Here is an 18,524-nt window from a genome sequence, read left to right as displayed (position 1 = left end):
AGAGTGAGGCTCAAAGGAGGTGCTTTACAACACTAATCCCCTCTGAAATCTCCAGCCATTGGGGAATCCATCTCTGGTAGCAGCTATCTCCTAAAAGGGATTACACCGTGGTTTTGAGGATAGAGGAACTAAGTAATGACATTTAACTGTCAAGGATTTAAGATGAGAGATTTTAAGGACTGATTAAAAACTAAATAGGAAAGAAAGTCTGCTGTCATTTTAAACTATTTGGGATAATTTTTACATACTAAACAACCTGAGGCACTGAAATTACTGCCAGTAACTTTATTTCAGGTGTAAATCATAAGTCTAACAATGATAAGAGTAGATCAACAGTGTACACCAAATTATCTAATGGTTTTTCCAAAATGGACCAATGCCATTCTGAACCAAGCTCTTGCTTTACAAGGAGTTTTATCAGAAGTCAACTGTTTTATTAGAAGCCATGTGAAATTTTCAAAAACCTTAAGAGGATATTTGTAATCATAGTTAAGAGAAATAAGGATTTTTACACTATATTAAAACATTTAAAAACAGAAAGTGAAAAGTAAAAGAGATAAGTGCATAAATACTTTAAAGTCAATGTAGCATAAAGAGGAAAACAGGAACGATTATACAGGAAATGACATGTGAAACAAGCCAAAATGGGCTTGAGCTAATGAAATGGAAATTCTACCTGAAAATTAGGGAGAAAAATGGCAAGGAGGATAATCAAATAGACAATGGAAGAAAAAAGGTGTCTTAACAGGGAAAGAGAGAAATAGGACAAAGAGCTCTCAATAAAGCTTTCTGGCACACATACAGTTAATATGCCACCAAATCTCACTTCTGAACACAAAAAAAGACTCAGAGAAAACTCCTCAATTTCGTAGTCACTAGAGTGTGCCTGAATCTACTTTCCAGTTATCCAACATTTTCAAATGTGTTTGAAAACTTTAGAATCATTTTAAAATATACGTAACAGTCTCTCTGAGAAAATGAAGTACTACTGTCATGAGGCCAGAACTCAGTTATGCTCTGTAACATAACTGCAGTGTATGGTGTAACTCAGAAGATTTGTATTGAGTAAACTGAAGAAACACATAAACTTGAATAAATTCTGCCACTCTGGACACTCGGATGAAATAAGTATCAGGTAATCAAGTCTAACTATCTGCTGTAAGCAAACGTGCTGTTTCCCTAAACACACCCAAACTCCACACATCAACCCCTAATTCTAGTCAGATACTGCCTGAGTCTGAGTAACTTGTTAATCAATAGTACCTGTTACATATCCATGAAAAATACAATTCAAAGAATACACAACTGCCAAAATGTAAAATAACTTGGTTCCTTTTCCAGAGTCTATGGGACTGCCTCCCCCTCTCCTCACTCGCTGTACATTTGCTAAACCTGGGGGCTGCTCCTTGCTTTCTGATGGATGCTTCTGAATGCCAAAATTGGTAAATTTAATGATGACACATAGAATAATCATTGACAGATATTAGAAACTGGGTCTTGTGCAGGCTTAGAAACAGATGACACAATAAATTACAAAGCAGGAAGAAAAGCTCCCCCGGCTTTTCCATGATCAAACTGATGTGCTTCACAGTCCAATGCAACCTGAAGCAAATGCCCAGTCCCTGTGCAGGAACTCTGGTTAATTATAAGCACATTCTTCCTTGTCTGAAGCAAACATTTATATTAAAATTAACACAAATTTACACAAACTTTCCTTGAGGAAAACCTTGATTTAGTTTTCTAAATTCTCCACTCTATTTAAAATTAAAAATAGGAAGGATAAGTCTTTTTTCATAGGAAGTGCTTAAACAGCATAGGTCACACTGAGCTTCAGATGTAAACTAAGGTCCTGAATGGCTGAACAACATCTAAATAATCTCAAATTGTCACACATCAACACAAGATATGCGGAAGTGTTTTCACCAGAAATCAACAGGGCTTTTGTGGTTTTCTTGAGAGTAGTTTCTTAATAGACTTCAGTAGACTGCAAGCCTAGCTCTAGTACAGGTTTTTTTTGTACATGTTTGGGTTTTTTTTGAGGGGGAGGGGTGTGTGGTAGGGCTTTTGTTTGGTTGGTTTGGGTATTTTCTTGTTTGACTGCTTGGGTTTTTTTGTTTAATTTTTTTTCTATTTTGGTTTGTTTTTTGTATCCACTGAGAAAAACCTCCAATTCAGTGCATAGTTTTGAACAACCCTTTCTTAGTCCCACATCCAGTGAAACTTAGCTGTCTTGTATGAGGGGATATAGGTAAAAGAAATTATCAAGCGGCACAGAAACAATGACTTGGTAAGAAAATAAAAAAATATATTTAGAACTAGGTCAGTAAATTGCTTAGCAGTCAACACTGGCCATGTTCGAATACTAAGAGGAATTATGAGCAGTTGGGAAATAAAAATTACTTTCCAGCAATGAAAATTTTGATTCAGATAAGCTGAAAGCCAACTACGTCCATTTAAAACTAGTTTGTTTGGAAATTTTTTTTGAAGAAAAACTTATTACACCCAGACACCACATTTATTTTTTATAGGCTTTGATAATTTTGTTCAAGTATTCTTTCCAACATGACTTAAATGAACACAGAACACCTTTTGAAACATCACTGACATTGTTATGCATTCACTTGAAATATAAAAGTAGTAACAGAATTTGGTTCTAGAGGCTGTGTGAAGCCACACAGCTGGTAAATTTCATCCAAAATGCTTCCATAAAAATCTTGAAAATGAAAAAGTGCTTCAAATTGATAGGCTTCCACAAATTATAAAAGTCCCAAACGAACAATTTTAAAATTAGTTTTTAAATTTTACATTTCATGTATAATTTTTTCTTTGTGCAACTTACAAAGAAAAAATTTACTTCATAAAAATTCAGATCAATATCAGTAGGAAGATCAACTGACATAATGAAAATTGACACAAAACTTGAAAACTGACACAAAACTGTCACTTCTACAACTGATAACAACACAGTCAGATCCCAACCCCAAGTTTAACTATAGTTTTATGAAAGAAAACTTAATTGGCAAGTTATAGCAGAAACGGTGCCACATGATTTGTATGTGCATTAAGTAAAAGTGATTAAAGGATGTGCGGATGTGGCGTTAAAACATCATTTATCTCAGTTTCATCACCTGAGACAGGATGGTGCACAGCAAGGGCAGGCTCCAGCTCCATGTGCCTTCTGAGACTCTACTTTCACCTGTATGAGGTGTCCACCTCTGGCAGGAAGATCAGATCATAAAAGCCACCTCCCAGATAAACATCTTGTCTGCATATGATGCAAATAACCCTGTATCTATTAAATATTGCTGGTGCTCATTTCTTCTGTGTGGTTTACAGAGTAGTTTCAGTAGCTATTTGATAGCAAATGGAATTAATTCGCTGATTTTAGAGAAGTCTTAATTATTAGAAGCTTCAAACAGAAATGGAAATTAAAATTTTCCACAGAAACAGATACCTAATTTTTACCCTGAAACGTATTTAATACCAACCATCACAATAGGGTATGAATAAAAATTTGAAGGCAACCAATTCTGCTTCCTTGAAAGGGCATACACGTTACTCCATGAGTCAGTAAAAGTAATGTAAAAATTCCAGCTGACTACCTTCCTATAATTTTATGGTATTTTTAGCCCAACAAAAAGTCCCCTCTAGAGACATTTTACAGTCATGCCCTCATATATTTTACATGCAGTGTGAGCACTTAACATCCTCATTGTTTGCAGAAGAACCTGTACATACACTTTTTATATTGGCAAGGTGTCTATATGAAGGTAAAAACAACCCAACAAAGTCAAGAAAGGGGGAGTGACAGAATGAGGAGTAAAAGCAGTAGTCAGGTAAAATAACTCTGACAGAAAGTGATCCATGGTAAATGGAGAGTTAATAAGTGTGCCATCATGTTAAAAGCAGCAGGAATAATTACTCAGCAACCTCCTTTACATCTACTTTTGGTCAAATACTGAAAACACCCCCCATGAGTTTCTTTGGTAGATACATTAAAAAACCATCAGTCTATGTCTGGCAATGTCTGAATGTCCTTCCAAAAGATCTAGCAAAACAGTACAATAAGTAATACAATAACAGTGTCATTTGTACCAATATCAGTCCTTTGATAATTCAGGTGATTATCTAATACTAACAGATGAAAATTTTTATAATTTGATGTATACAAGAGGCCTAGGTTCATTAAAAATAGAACTGCTGCTCATCCTTGAGGAAGATACCCTCACTTCTCCTTTTTGAGGAACACTCTCAGAAAGGAACAGTGGATGGGTTTCAAAGCTAACAATTAAATGTAAAATTCATTAAGGAATGTTAAAGAGCAGCAGTGGCTCAGAGTTTTCTAGGAGAAATTTGGGAACTTTTGGCAAGATGGATGACTATGAGCTCCAGGAGTCAGGCCATGTACTAATGGAGTCCAGGTGGATTGGTAGAAACAGAACAGCCCAAAACAAGGTTGATATTTGTTCTCATCCCTTCAGGTTACCAAATTATAATTGGCTAATGGGGGAGAAAAGAGAAGAACAAGCATTTTCATCTCCTTTAAATCTCAACTGAGGTTTATCCATTCGATCAAAACCCAGTAACAACTAGGACCCACAAGCAGGATAGAAGGTACATGCTGACCATGGGAAATTCCATTTATTGGATTGCCAAAAAGGGGTAAAAAAAAAGTTTTGACGGTCTTTTGCATGGAAATATTTCCACAAAGGTACAAACAAGCCTTCCATTTTAAAATTTAAATTCACTCAGAGAATCAACACAGTTCATCACTACTATGGAACATCTCAGAAGAAATGAAGATGTCTCCTCTATGTACCTTTCTCCCCAAGAAAACTTTGCTCACTTCTCACAACAAGAAGTGACTGTACCTTAGATGTTCACTGAGCTTAAATGTGCTAAAGAATTAAAGAAAATTAAGATTATTTACATACATGCTCAGAGTGATTAAGTTAACTATCCTTAAAATACCTTCTTATGTAGAAGGTGCAAGATGCACACAAAGGTGAAGATTATAGTTACACAGAAAATACAGAAGGAGTAAACCAGATTAATTTTCTCCTGCAGAATATACTAAGAGGAAAAAAACAGTGTCATGAAAGGTGACTTTGAGATTTCTAGGTATGCTTTTATAATCAGAATAAGCTAGTTTCAGAGTATAATAAAATATTAATATAGTATAATAAATATAATAAATATAATAAAATATTAATACCCCCAAAAAGGCAAACTCAGCACATGTAAAGGAAATTATGCTTGAAATGTATCAAATTCTTGGAAAGTATTAGAAAGTTGGTAAGTGATTATCTTGTGATTTTTATATTTTTAACATAATGTTGTTATAATGCAGGAAGATTACTACAAACGTTGTAAGGATGTGCTAGGAATGACACTGTTCAACATTTTCATAAACATCACAGAAGATGAATAGCAAGGTCATACAGTTTGTTAAAAGCTGTACTCATTGTCAATTCAAACTTGTCAAAAAAGGCTAGAGAAAAATCTCACACTACTGAGCAAATTAATTCAATCTATTAGATCTTTCCAAAAGCTGATAAATGTAAAGAAATGTGGGTGAAATAGCTGTCTGTGTACATTTATTAATTCTATCTTATTCAGAAGGTATTGACTGCTCCTGAGCTCCTAACTGAAGATTTTGAAATGAATAAAATATCCTTTTAGGATGCCAATGTTTTTAATACTGCATGCAGTTCCAGTCACCTTTGTTTGCTAAAACATGGTAAGAACAATTTAAAACACCATTAACATAAAAAATGGTGAGTTAACAGAAGCAAAAGTACTAGCAAAAGGCGTGCTAGGATCAAGTATTAAAAAGTCTGCCTTAGTAACTAAAAGGAAAGGAAGGGGTATAAATAGAGTTTACAGCAAGAATACTGTTCTTCAAACTTCAAAAAAAATCCCAAACTACAGTTAAATTCATATTGTAGTATTTTTATGTTACAGCAAGGTCAGTCATTTTTTGGTCCCATAAGCACCAAAGAATGACAGAATCAGAGAATACTTTTCACCAGAAGGGACAGTTCATTTCTGCTAGTCTAATCCCCCACTACATAAACCCAGCTGCTCTCCAGTCAAAGTATCTCCAATTACAGAGATTTCACAGCCCTTTTGGCATTTTGTTCCAGCTTTTAACCACTTTCATAGTGAAAATATTTTCACCTTGTGTACAACTGCAATCTCCAGTGTCTGCAAAGTCATATTGGTTACTTCTCATTCACTCACTGTGGATCTCTGAGAAGAGCATGGCTCTGTGCTCTACACCCTCCCATCAAGGATCAAATCTCCCCTTAACCTTCCTTCCTTCCAAACAAATCCAGTTCCTTCAACCACCTTTGTACATCATGAGGTAAATGGTTAATGTTCTGCTTGCTGAGTTTCATCTGTACTACTTTTGAAGTGAGAGCTTTGGGCTCTGCTTCCCATTTAATTACAAAATGGATAATTCTTTATTCTTTTAGCTCAGACACGATTCCTACAAAGCAACAGTCCAAGAAGGGTTTTTAGCAACTGTGGTTAGATAGAAGTATTTTCAGGTCAATTATTTTTCAAGACAAATATATGATGGATTCTTTATAAAGTGAAAGTGCCAAGCTTTTCTCCTTTAAGATATAAATTGCCCAACTAAACAATTATCTTTCACCACTTTTTAGGAACATGCAAATTTCTATCTAAATACTCAGATATTTACATCACAGCAACACTATCACTGACATTTTTTGCCCTGAAGAATACTATGTAAAGGTGGAATCTGAACTACCTTCCACGATCCCTCATTCAAGATGAACAAGCAACACATAGAAAAACTGGATAAAGTTAACATCATATCATCTTTAAAAAAAAGTCAAGAGCATCTAAAAGAGCACAAAATCTAAAGTAACTTAAATAATGACAAGTCAAATCTGTCAAAAAACATTTGCTGCCCTAGAAGGCAAAGGAGAAGGATGGACAATGAGGTATTTGAAACATGTCTTGGCCTACAGGAAGCATCAGTTTAAGTTAACACAGTATCAGGATGTTCTCACCCTTCTTCCCACACAACTTTCAGTATGTCTTGCAAAACATCTTGAAAATAATTTCTGAAAAGCATGAATAGACATTACTAGTTCCAGCCAGTCAGCAACTAAGCCATTAAAGCAACCTGTACATCCTGCTAATTCTGCCACTGCAGATCAGAACAGAGTTTTATATGCATTTTGTTCAAAATATATGTCCTGAGTTCATGAAAAAACATTGGCATCTGGGATACTTCTATGCTCTGACAAAACAATATTAAGGGATTTTTCTTATCAACACTAATGAAAAATGTCTGCTCTCCCCGAGTATTCATATTCTGCCTACAGAACAAATTACCATTATTTTCCACCTGCTATTACACTCTTTGCAACAGTAACGGTTTTGAACACTCAACAGTAAATATGAATTGGTAACTCTGAAATCTAGTGACAAACATTTACTGTTTGTCTAATCCATGTAGCTTTTACAGCTACTGAAGGGCTGAGATGGAAATCACAATGTTTCTTTTCCCCAAGCCTCACCTTGTTTACGTGGCTCATCCTGTCAGAGCTTGAATGCACTTCCATCACCCTGGGCGTTTAGCTGCCAGAAGGCTCCAGAAGGAGGGATGCATCCTGAAAACACCATCCAGATCTGCTTTCCTTCTTGCTGTAAAAATGCTAAACTCATAATGCCTAATAACCCTCTGTGCTGTCTTAATTAATCTTGATTGCAAATGGCCCATCGATGCTCAAAGATCCTAAAGGAGCTCTCCATACAGATTTAGCTACATTTGTTTCACAAGGTCAAGTCTCTACCTAAGATCACAAACCACAGTAGTTATTCTATGGCTATAACTGAAATTGTAATTTTCCTGGAAGCTTTATATCATTCCAATACAACTAAGTTTTCAGTACATTATGACAATCACAGACAACCCAAGGGATAATGTTCAGCTACTTTTGTACTCCAGAAAGACCACTGCAGCAGTAGCATAACTCAGATCCTCAGAAGAGCCTGTTGCTGACCAAAGACTCACTCCCCCATCAGGCCAATCATTCCCACTGAGCCAATGTTTTCAGCACAAGCAGATAATGTTCAGCAATGGTGCCACATCACTTGCATTTAGCATGGATTAAGCTCTTTTGATGCTTGCTATTTTCCAGCAATGGGCCACAAGTCACCTGTGTTTCTGACTTCTACACACAGCTCTTAAACAACTGCCAACAGTACACAGTTGTGACAAAGGGCACAGTGTCACAGTACCTGAATGAAGAAAGGAGAGCAGCTATATTGACACTGAGCAGGGTCAGCAAACAGTCCCATGGTTGCTGAACAAGGGGAGACACCAAGCTGAGGAGTCAACACCTCGGGATCCAGAACAGCGAGGCACATGACAGGACAATCACACAGCTGCAGCCCAGCTGAGGCAACAACCAAAGCCACAGGCCTGACCCTAAAGACAGCTCCTGAATCAAAGGGGAACCCCAGCACACTCACAGCTCTTTCCACAGCAGTCTGACTCAGGATTACATGGCTGCCCAATACCCAAGATAAGCTTGAGTACCAGCAGCCAAATGAACTGCTGGAGGACGGGATATTTGTGGCCGTGACACCTCCTATGCTACAAGCACCTGCTGTTCCTTCTTTTGGTGACATAGCAGTGTCAGCAATGGCAGCCAATAAAATTCTGGCATTCTTATTTTCTATTCGCAACACTCCAACACAATTTTAAAAAACCACTTGCATGTGTTTTGCAATTGTGTTGTTTAGGTAAGCAACCTAGACAACAAGGTTCCCTACAGATCAGGATGCACAGGAAAAAGGTTCTGATCTGGCATGACATCGTCGCTTGCTAAAAATTTCCTTTTTATTCTGCAAACATTACATATTTCATATGATCCAGGTACAGAAAGTGCTTTGGAATTAACTTTAAAAGTAAGATAGCAATTTTTGTTCTCAAAGTAGTATTAATACTCCACAAGGCTTCACATATTTTTAGAAGCAAGATTGAGTTCAAATATGGTAGCTACACCACCTCAAAATTTGAAAAATTTTATGGAACTGGTGCTTAAGAAATATTTTTTCTATTTCAACAAACTGTATCTATAAGAAATACCCAAGGGGCTTGTGTCCCTAACCCCTGTCCTTGAAGTTTTAGCTCTTACGGTTGCCAAGAGGAACACTTCTACTAGAAATTTTATCCTGTATTACAAAAGATGATGCAGATGGACAACTGTAAAAGCAGCATGCATTGGGACAGTAGAAACATGTCATTAGCCTTCAGAATTACTAGCTCATTTTTACTGCCATTAATTTTGTATATATTGCTGTGACAAGCTTCATTTTGGAAGCATCAGTAGCATCAACACAGCTGGTGACATGAGTTACACATAAAATACCCAAAGGAACTTCGGCACACATGGATACATGGAAGAGATGCTTTGCTCCCCCAGTGTTAAGAAACTCCTCTGGGCTATAATAGCAGAGACTCATTTTATTTCCTGAAACCTGAAAAATAAAAAACAATCTCCCAATTATTCTTTAATTGCTTACAAGAAAGTCTACTCTCATGATCCACTGAAAAACTGCAACTAAACAGAAAAAAAAACTGTACCACGAAAAAAAGCCCTAAAGCACAAACCCCTTTAACCTCTTCATTACTACTGTATTATTCAGTGCACCAAAAACGCAGGTCTTGGAAAAGCAAATTTCAGAACAGTTTCTCAAAATCCATTGTTTCCACAATTACGTATTACATTGGAGCAAAGGCAGCGTAAGAAGTTCAATGACAAGAACCTTGTTATCATATGAGACAAAGGATTAAGGACAGTCATTCCAATTCCAATCTTGGTTTGTTTTCCTAACTTGCACCTTTAAAAGATGGTGCTTTTCCCTTTCCAAAAGGCAGCATCCAACTGAAAATGAAGATGATTTGTACAGACTGAAAAGCAAAGGCTAGTCCACAGTTCAGGCAGTTCCATTTATAATCCTTTGACAACAACCACATTCCCTATATGAAATCAAGGAAATTTTACTGTGTTTTCTCCCCAGTCAAAGATCAAAATTAGTTTTCTAGAATTCATCCATTGTCATTTCAGACAGAGAAGGTTACGGGTCTTTCAAAAGGAACATCTTTTTAAAAAGCTCCTACTTAAAAGAACAGACTTCTGAACAGTTGGGGTTTATAAACTTCAAAAGGAAAATTTTCTCAGTGTATGAAGTATTAATGAGAAAAAAAATTCCTTCCAGTACTAGCATCTAGCCTATGCCAGTGAAGGCTGAGAAGCAAAGTTAATTAAGAACGGTATCAACTATGTTTCTTGCATATAAATACCATTGTTTAAGGTGTATTCATCTGAGCTAATACATGTTCTGCCTTCATAAAGTTCTAAACCAGAACCACCCTAAGGCAGATATTAAAAAAGCACTAGTCGCTTAAGAACCAGTTAAAAAAATACACCAAAACCCCTCAACACAATGCAAAATTCTACTAAGTAAAAAAATACAGAAGAAGAGATACACACTCAATATTGTACCGTAGTGTCACATCAACACGTATTTTCAAATTATATAAAATGTAATTTGCCATGCACTCATTCTATAAACCCAAAAGAAGATATTCAGTGAAGAACGGCACATTCAGAACTGCACAACCCGGTAGGCACATAAGAGCTTGCTTGTTTCAGCCAAACCGCATCTCTTCTAGGAAATGCCTTCTAAATACATAAAAGATATTTTCACAGTAAGCGTAACTTCTTTTCTCCCCCTTCCTCTCCGGCACTTCCAATTCCTTCAAAAGCTGCAGTGCACTTTAAGGCTGCTCTATCTGAACAATTCAAACAAAAAAAGGCTTTGAAGCACACCAAAGGTTTGTCCTTATTCTTCAGAAACGATATAGGGATAACTTGGCTCTTCCCTTCCCCCCTCAGTAGCTTTCTGGGGTAGTGACTTCACATCCTTTGACATCAGCACAGCTTGGAAGGGGGATGGGAGAGTTACGGCAGAAAGCTGCAAAACCTGCTTTTAACTATGTATGCAATGCCTCCATGAATTCTTAAATGCTCCCCAGACTTAACAGAAAATGGGTTTTGCTCTCCGCCGGTTTCACTGCGGCTGTAACAAACCGAGAGGGACTGAGCTACAAAGGACTTCCTGCTCCCCTTCTCCGAGCTCCACAATAGCCATTTATTCGCTCGTCAGAGGGTCGCGATTCACTCTCACACGCACAATAACTCACCTCTAATATGCAAAAGGGCCACGGGCTGGAACGGCCCATTGGAATTGGCTGCGTCAACCACCATCCTGCTGCCAGCTCTGTTACATGTCAACATCTAGGCTCCAGCAGGCACGACACTGTATTCCTTAAGGCAAGAAACCAGCCTCCATTTTAGTTAAAAAAAAGACAGAAACTGAAGCGCTCTGCAGCTGGAGGGAACTGGCTGGGGAGTGATGTCAGCGGGCGGGAGGAGCCCCATTGGCCGACGGCAGCAACTTCAAATGACACCGAGGAGGCCGCGAATGAGCGCGGCCGGTGCGGGGCTCCCCCCGCGCCCGCGCCCGCGCGGCCCCGGCCCGCGGCAGGGCGGAGCGGCTGCGGAGATGACGGCTCTGCTGCGCTGGGTTCGGGTTTTTTATTATTACCAGGATGATCTCATTGCTGCTGTTGTACCCCCGCCCCCTCGATAATATTCAGTAGCACCTGCTAGGAAGAGCGCATGCAGTTTTAGTTTTCCTCTTTCCTTAGCCTTTCCTTCAGCACGGTTTCCCAGGATTATAAAGAAATGTTCAATAGAACCGTGGAAAAATACAGCATCGAGGGCGACATCTACAACTTTAGCTTTCAAGGGCCATAACAAAAGCTAGTTAGTTCACAGTAAGATTGGATTATTATTGGTGATTTAGGAATATAAAACCTCATAAGCATTCCATGAACTGTTTTACCGCTGGTTACTAGTATGTACATTGCGAATAAATATATATATATATGGCAAGCAGCAGATAAACACCTCGTGTTTCATGCTGAATATTTCTTTTAATCTAGAAATGGAACTGGATGCTGCTATCAATCTAGAAATGGATCTGCCTTCAGTTTACGTTAATGTTCCTAAATTTGGACATTGCAAAATACTGGTTTTCCTTTCTAAAAATATCAGCAATTATAAATAACTTCTTAAACTATTACTGAAAAGTAAAGGACTAAGAAGCAGTATATACACATATGTAAGCAGTTTTGCTGTATGATCTCAGAAGAACAATAAAAAAAAGCACAGCATAATTTCTGAACCTGTTAGTTCGATTATTTAAGGTATTTACAACACAACTGTGAGCAGCCTTTTTTTTGTCATATGAGACTTGCACATTTATTTTTACAAAGTGCTATTTGAAGGACCATTTTGTCTGCAGGGAGAGATGTTCAGAGAAACTGGCACTGTTATTTGTTACTTTTGCTGTCTCCAAATCTGCCCTTCTCCCCAAATATTATGTCAATATTATGTGCAAATTGAGTACACAGATTACTTAATCTATGACATTGTCCTAATTTATTTCTGCTCAAAAAAGTAAAAGAAAGGGTGCACATCAGAAGACACTTTTCCATTAGGTAATTTGCTGATGAAAATTAAAAAAAAAAAAAAAAACACCCAAATTAGAGAGCATATATCTACCTGGTTAGAAAAATTACATCACACTAAAATAATACACTGTCAAAGGTGAGTTAGAGCTGTATTGAATATTGATCAATTGGTGAAGGGAAAAGACTAACTGGGATATTAAAAAGAAAAATATCAGCCATAAGACACACAAAGAAATCAATTGGATTTACTGATTGATGACAAGGCCCAATTTGAAGTAGTACATTCTGGCTGTAAACCTGATGAGAAAACCCAGAGACAAAAAATCTTTAAAATATTACTTAGCTAAAAAAAAAAAAAAAACAAAGAAGGCCCTCTGATGTGGTGTGTGGGTTGCTTGTTTGTTTGTTGGTTTGTTTTTAAATAGAAGGGACTTGACTGCAAATATCCGAGTACTTTAAAGAGTAATTATGGAGGTGGAAGGAATTAATTTTTTCTACATTCACTACAAACAGTAAATGTATCCTACCTTAAAGAAGATTAGGTTGCAAATTAAATGAAATCCTCTCACAATAAGCAGACTGAAAAAAAAAAAGACTGCAAAGTTTTAGTAATTTAAAAAATGACCAAACAATGTGTGACATAAATGTAGTTGATCCTGCTTCTGACAACATCAGAACAAACTGCATGAACTTTTTAGACCTTTTCTCTAAGACTACAGAGATTCAAATCCTTTGTCCTTACAATGTAGGCAAAACCAGGGAAGGTGTATCCTCAAAAACTTAATGTTTTTTATCTATATATCCCTTGAGTATGTCTTAGAACCATAGAATCATCAAGGTTGGAACAGACCTTTAAAATCACCGAGTTCAATGTGAGTTTTAGCCTTGTAAAAAAAAAGCTACCATAGAGATACATCTTTAAAAAACTAGATTGGAAAATAAAACCAAGACTGATCTCTAACAAGGTTTTCTACAAGACTGTGACGAATGAAGGAAAAAACTAAACAGCTTGGGCAATTTTTTAAGAACAGCTGCTCTATCACTCCTCTCAACTCAGGTCTTTAATGGTCAGCTGCTGCTTCTATCTCTCTGAACCTCCTTGCAAAGATTAAATGGCCAAGAAGGCTGCCCCTGTGGCCACAGACACAATTCAACAACAGAGCAAAAATGGAACATTAATTACAGTGCCATTTCCTAATTTATACATAAGCATGACTTTCATTGTTGGACATTCATTAGCAAATTTTAGGTAATGGTTTAAGAGTCAAGCCCCTAGAAAATTCTTCATTAGAGATAGTAAAAGTGGTATTCACAGAGCTATCAGTCCTATTGGCAGAACACTCAGACACATTCACTGTTTTCTCTTGCAGAAATGTTCTCATTTCTTCTTTTTTGCTGGACTCTGTTAGGTCTGAGTCCACTACTTTAAAAAAACACCCATAAACCAGTGTTATTTCTGGTGTAATTCTGACAAGGCACTAGCTGAAGTACTTTGGTCTTCATAAGACCTTTATGGTTAACAACATCTGCAATCTTCTCACCATTGTACAGATTGAGAGTACATTCTGCTCAGGAGGTTTGCGTACCCTCCCTTTGTTTCAGTCTTAAAATATTTGATTTGCCACCAAAGGAAAATATTTACTTAAGTTGAAGTATTTTTAGCAACTTGATTTGGGAAAAAATTGCAAAGAAAATTGAATTAGGAATTGACTTCCTAATGGAAGGAAAGGAATATTAGTGCATGTGGAGCAGAGCTAATGAATATCAATGGGAGGAAAAAAAGCTTACTTTAACAAATTTATGAAGAAATTTCTGTTGCATGAAAATGAAAAACAGTATTAACTTCAGCTATCCATTTTTAGAATTAAATGAACAAAAAGCCCATATTGACAACATAGTGAAACTGTAGCTATTACAGGTTTCCTCTGAACCCTGCTTGTCACTTCTAACTTTCCAATGATGGGAATGAAGAAAAAAATCCGATAAAGTTCTCAGGATATAACTGCATAACTTTTTAGAATTATAGAATGGTTTTGGTTGGAAGGGACCTTAAAGATAATTTAGTTAGGATCCAGCATTATAGCTGATGAATACTCTTTGCACTTGGAGGCTATGTACCACTTTTTCAAAAATAAACACTCCATTTGGATTATTGATTTTAAAAACAACCATTCATCCTGCTTCTTACCCCCTCACAACACACACAGCAAATTCAGCTGCCCAAAGGTTGCCCTTATTTCCATTCTACACCACCTACTATTCTAACTGAGAGTGGCAGAATCAACAGCACAAGATAATTAAAATTGCATGAACTTCTATTTACATGAAGAACCAACAAGAAGCTGGTTACCTCTCAGACTACATGAGTTTTCATTTCTTTGATTGAGAGAGTAAGGGCGGATAATTAGTCTCAGCTTTAAGGTTACTAAAGGTGTAATTCCACAATTGCTGAAATTGCTATTCCTCATCAACCTAAGACAGCCTTGTTGCAGGCTCTTCAGGCCCCTTCCTGTACTCCTCTCTGCTTTACATTTGAAAATATTTTGCTCTCATCTGCTTCAGTGGTCATCAGACCCACAGCTGAGTTGGTGTAGTCCCCTAAGCCAAAGGAAAGCCACTTTATTGTCAGCTTAGTTTTCTGCTAACTTAGACTGTGTTCCATGGCAGTCTAAGCTGAGCTAAACCTATAGGAGCTATGCTGCAGCCCCCTCCCTTCTGAGGCACAGGTGCCCAACTGTCTGAAATTGCTGCACAAGAGTTTGTGCAGCTGCATGGCTGAACCAGATTAGGAAACTGAGCACAGTTAAAATGAGAAAAGGGTGAGTTTGAGCCAAGTTGATTCCATTATCTGGCCCACCAGACAGACACCCAAAAAAGGGACAGAAATAAACATGACTTGCTTTATCTGGTAAGAGCTATATAGTTTACTTCTTCCCCTCTCCAATTACAGCCTACACAAAACTTACTGTTCTCAGAAATTATGAGAGGCTATAAGAAAACGTGGGTCTCATCACAACACTGAACAATGAGTTACTCAAAGACAATTAACTTTGATTTAGAGAAGAAAAGGTACTGGATACTACACACTCTGGAGGAAAACCTCTAGCAATAGGAAGGATATGGGGTTCTCCTACTAGGTTCTGACCCAATTCCAAAGGACAGCCAAGAGGAAATTCTTCAAGGAAACAGAGGCCATAAACACCACGTTAATACACAGCCATCAAAAGAAGTAGATAAGCAAAATATACTTACCTGGATAAATGAAAGGGATATGAACTATCATGCAGCTTCCTTTAAAAATTCCTAAGTCTGAAGCATGGCAAAAGACAATTCCTCATTGAAAAAATTATAATATTCACTCCTTCTAGTACAGCAAAATTTGGTTAGAAGAGGAATTGGTAAATGTCTGGATCGTGACTGGATTTCCTAATATTTGCATGGTCACTGTAGCACACAGGTTTAACAGTGCCAAGTTTTCCTTCAATCAATCTTGTATACTCAAGAAGTTTTATGAGTGGGGGTTGGGAGAAAAGCCAGTAGATATTGGTTGAGTTCAGAAAGCTGTACAACACAAAATCATTACCTTATAATAAATCTGTTTTCAAATTAGCATTGGTACAAAAACATAATTCCTAGGGCAGATTGCAGAAGCTAATTTCAAATACTGGCACACTATTTTATTCAAACCTTCTGCAAAATCCACCAAAATAACACTAAATTCACTGCTGTCTGTGGCCTTATTACACAGGTCACACATACCCCATTAAAGAAACAAAGCGTAAAAATTATATTTAAGAGTAAAAATTTGAGACCAGGCTAGTTATCCAACAACCACTGATTGATATTTACATGTATAAATTCAATGTTTGATCTGTAGAGGTGTTAAGAAGAAAGAAGTTCAGTGCAGCAGGAAAAATGTGTAGGTCTGATTATAATGAGGATCTATGCAATGGAACAAAATGTTCCTTTTGTAAATGAGGGCATAATAGAAGTCATTTTAAGAGAAATCTAAACTGAATTCAGAGACAGGTAGAATCTAGAAAATAAGACAATACCACATTTTAAATCCTATTTTTATAGATTATATCCAAACTTCAGTGAAAACAAGTTTGGTAGGAAATGCTGCCAGTGACAGATGTAGTGCATTCTTCTAACACTTTCAGCTGCTGACTAATGAGTAGGTGTTTGATAGGGCAGTTGAAATGAAAAATGGCTCATTAATCCCAGCCTATGATTTAATGTAAAACAAGCTGAAGGAAGAGAATTCACACACTCAAGCAAAGTATTTTTCCTCTAACACCTTTTTCTTTGGTATTTCTTCATTCACTAGCTATCAAGTTTCTTAATTTTTAAAATGCTACATAGCAATTCAGACTGGATAATTTCTAAATATTTTAATATTAATTACTTTATAACCACAGATAGATTATATGTTCCTATATGAACACCAAACAATTGTCAGCTTTTGGTTTAGAAATGTATATGCTTAATGACACATTTTAATAGTTATTTTAAACATTTAAAAGAAAAATCAGTACAGGAAAATCTGTTTACGCAATAGTAATAATGCTTTTAGGATCAAAGTTCAAGGACAAAGTTGCTAAAGTAACAGGACAAAGAGTTCCTTCACATAATACAGTACATACATTGACTGACACTGATACCATACTGATATAGGAAAGAATAAGCTTCTACAGTATTTTCCATTATGGACTTTTTGTTTCAATAAATTAAATATAGCATTGGGCTGCCAAAAAAACTTATAAAAGCAGGAACACAGTCAGGACCAGGACAGCATTTAGCATACTGAGTAACTACACTATAGATCACATACAAGGGAGAGCAGAATGATCTGTTTCACAAAACTGCATTCATTGATATTTTACATGAGAATTAATTTATTTTGCCTCAGTGTCTTGCCTTTTAAATGAATTATGTATTAGGGCAAATTACATTTTATAGCAGCATTATCTTGTTTAATCTACCATCTTACTTTGCATAAAATACTTTTAGCTAAACAGGAATGCTACCTCCTTGCAGCAGGACACAATTCCTTAATTGCCACGCACGCACATAAGAAGTACAATAAAACTGGAAAGGTCAAAGTGCTGCATATTTGTTCTCCACATAAATTACAAGTGGCAGGAGTAGGTTTCTGCAATGAAAGTGATCTTAAACATTGAGATCTCCAATTTCAGCAGTTTATACGAAAAAGGCTGCTCAAAACCCCAAAGCAGTTCATTAGTGCCATGATTCTCATAAATTCAATTATATTGCACACACCCAGACAGTCTCTTTTATATCGTGAAAATAGATGCCAGTTTAAAATGAACAGGTAACAACACACTCTGCCTAAATTAAAACATATTCCAATATGAGTTTGTAGAAATTATCAACATACATGGCTGAATTTCTTTACAGTACCAAGAATACGACTTGCTTTCTCATATACTTGCTATCTGTTTTGTTTACTTATCTGTACTCTGCAATTGAGAAAACCACACAATAATTTTATATTTCTGACCTATTGAGCAATTCTCACTTCCTCCTTCTTTCTCACAGTTTCCACAGCTTTATCAATCAAAATTTGGTACAATTGTTTCTTTAGATCTCAGACTCAAACTAGAATCATCTCTTCTCCAATTTTGATTAATCAGACTTTAATATTTTACAGATGATGAAAACAGAGCTATCTCCTAGACAGCCATTTACAACTTAAAAACATTAGGAAAGCTTTAATAATGCTTGCCTCCCTATCAGTGTCCTGTATCACAGGCAGACAAGTTGAGACACCACCCTGATGTTCTTTTACACAGAACAGACTCAGAATTTGGCAGAGCTCTGCAGTCTCTGTTTGAAAAAAAACAAGAATCATACTCTCTACATGAAATGTGCTCATAAAAATGACCTGTCATGTTGATTTCTTTTCTACCCC

General features: G+C 36.8%; 1 protein-coding gene across 3 annotated transcripts in view; it reads right to left on the bottom strand.

The window, feature by feature from the left end:
• Positions 1–18,524, bottom strand: part of PPP2R5C (protein phosphatase 2 regulatory subunit B'gamma) — a 75,140-nt gene that overhangs the window by 35,261 nt on the left and 21,355 nt on the right. The window contains exon 2 of one of the 3 annotated variants that reach the window (XM_079309757.1): positions 11,255–11,378. The exons of the other annotated variants lie outside the window; for them this stretch is intronic. Coding sequence (XP_079165883.1) covers positions 11,255–11,348 — 94 coding nt within the window. The 5' untranslated portion in view covers positions 11,349–11,378. The remainder of the gene's footprint in view (positions 1–11,254; positions 11,379–18,524) is intronic. 3 annotated transcript variants of the gene reach the window in all.

This window comes from Erithacus rubecula (genome assembly GCF_903797595.1).
Source record: "Erithacus rubecula genome assembly, chromosome: 6".
Taxonomy (NCBI): Eukaryota; Metazoa; Chordata; class Aves; order Passeriformes; family Muscicapidae; genus Erithacus; species Erithacus rubecula.
Note: the sequence above shows the minus strand (reverse complement) of the source record. Positions and strands in the feature narration are given on the sequence as shown.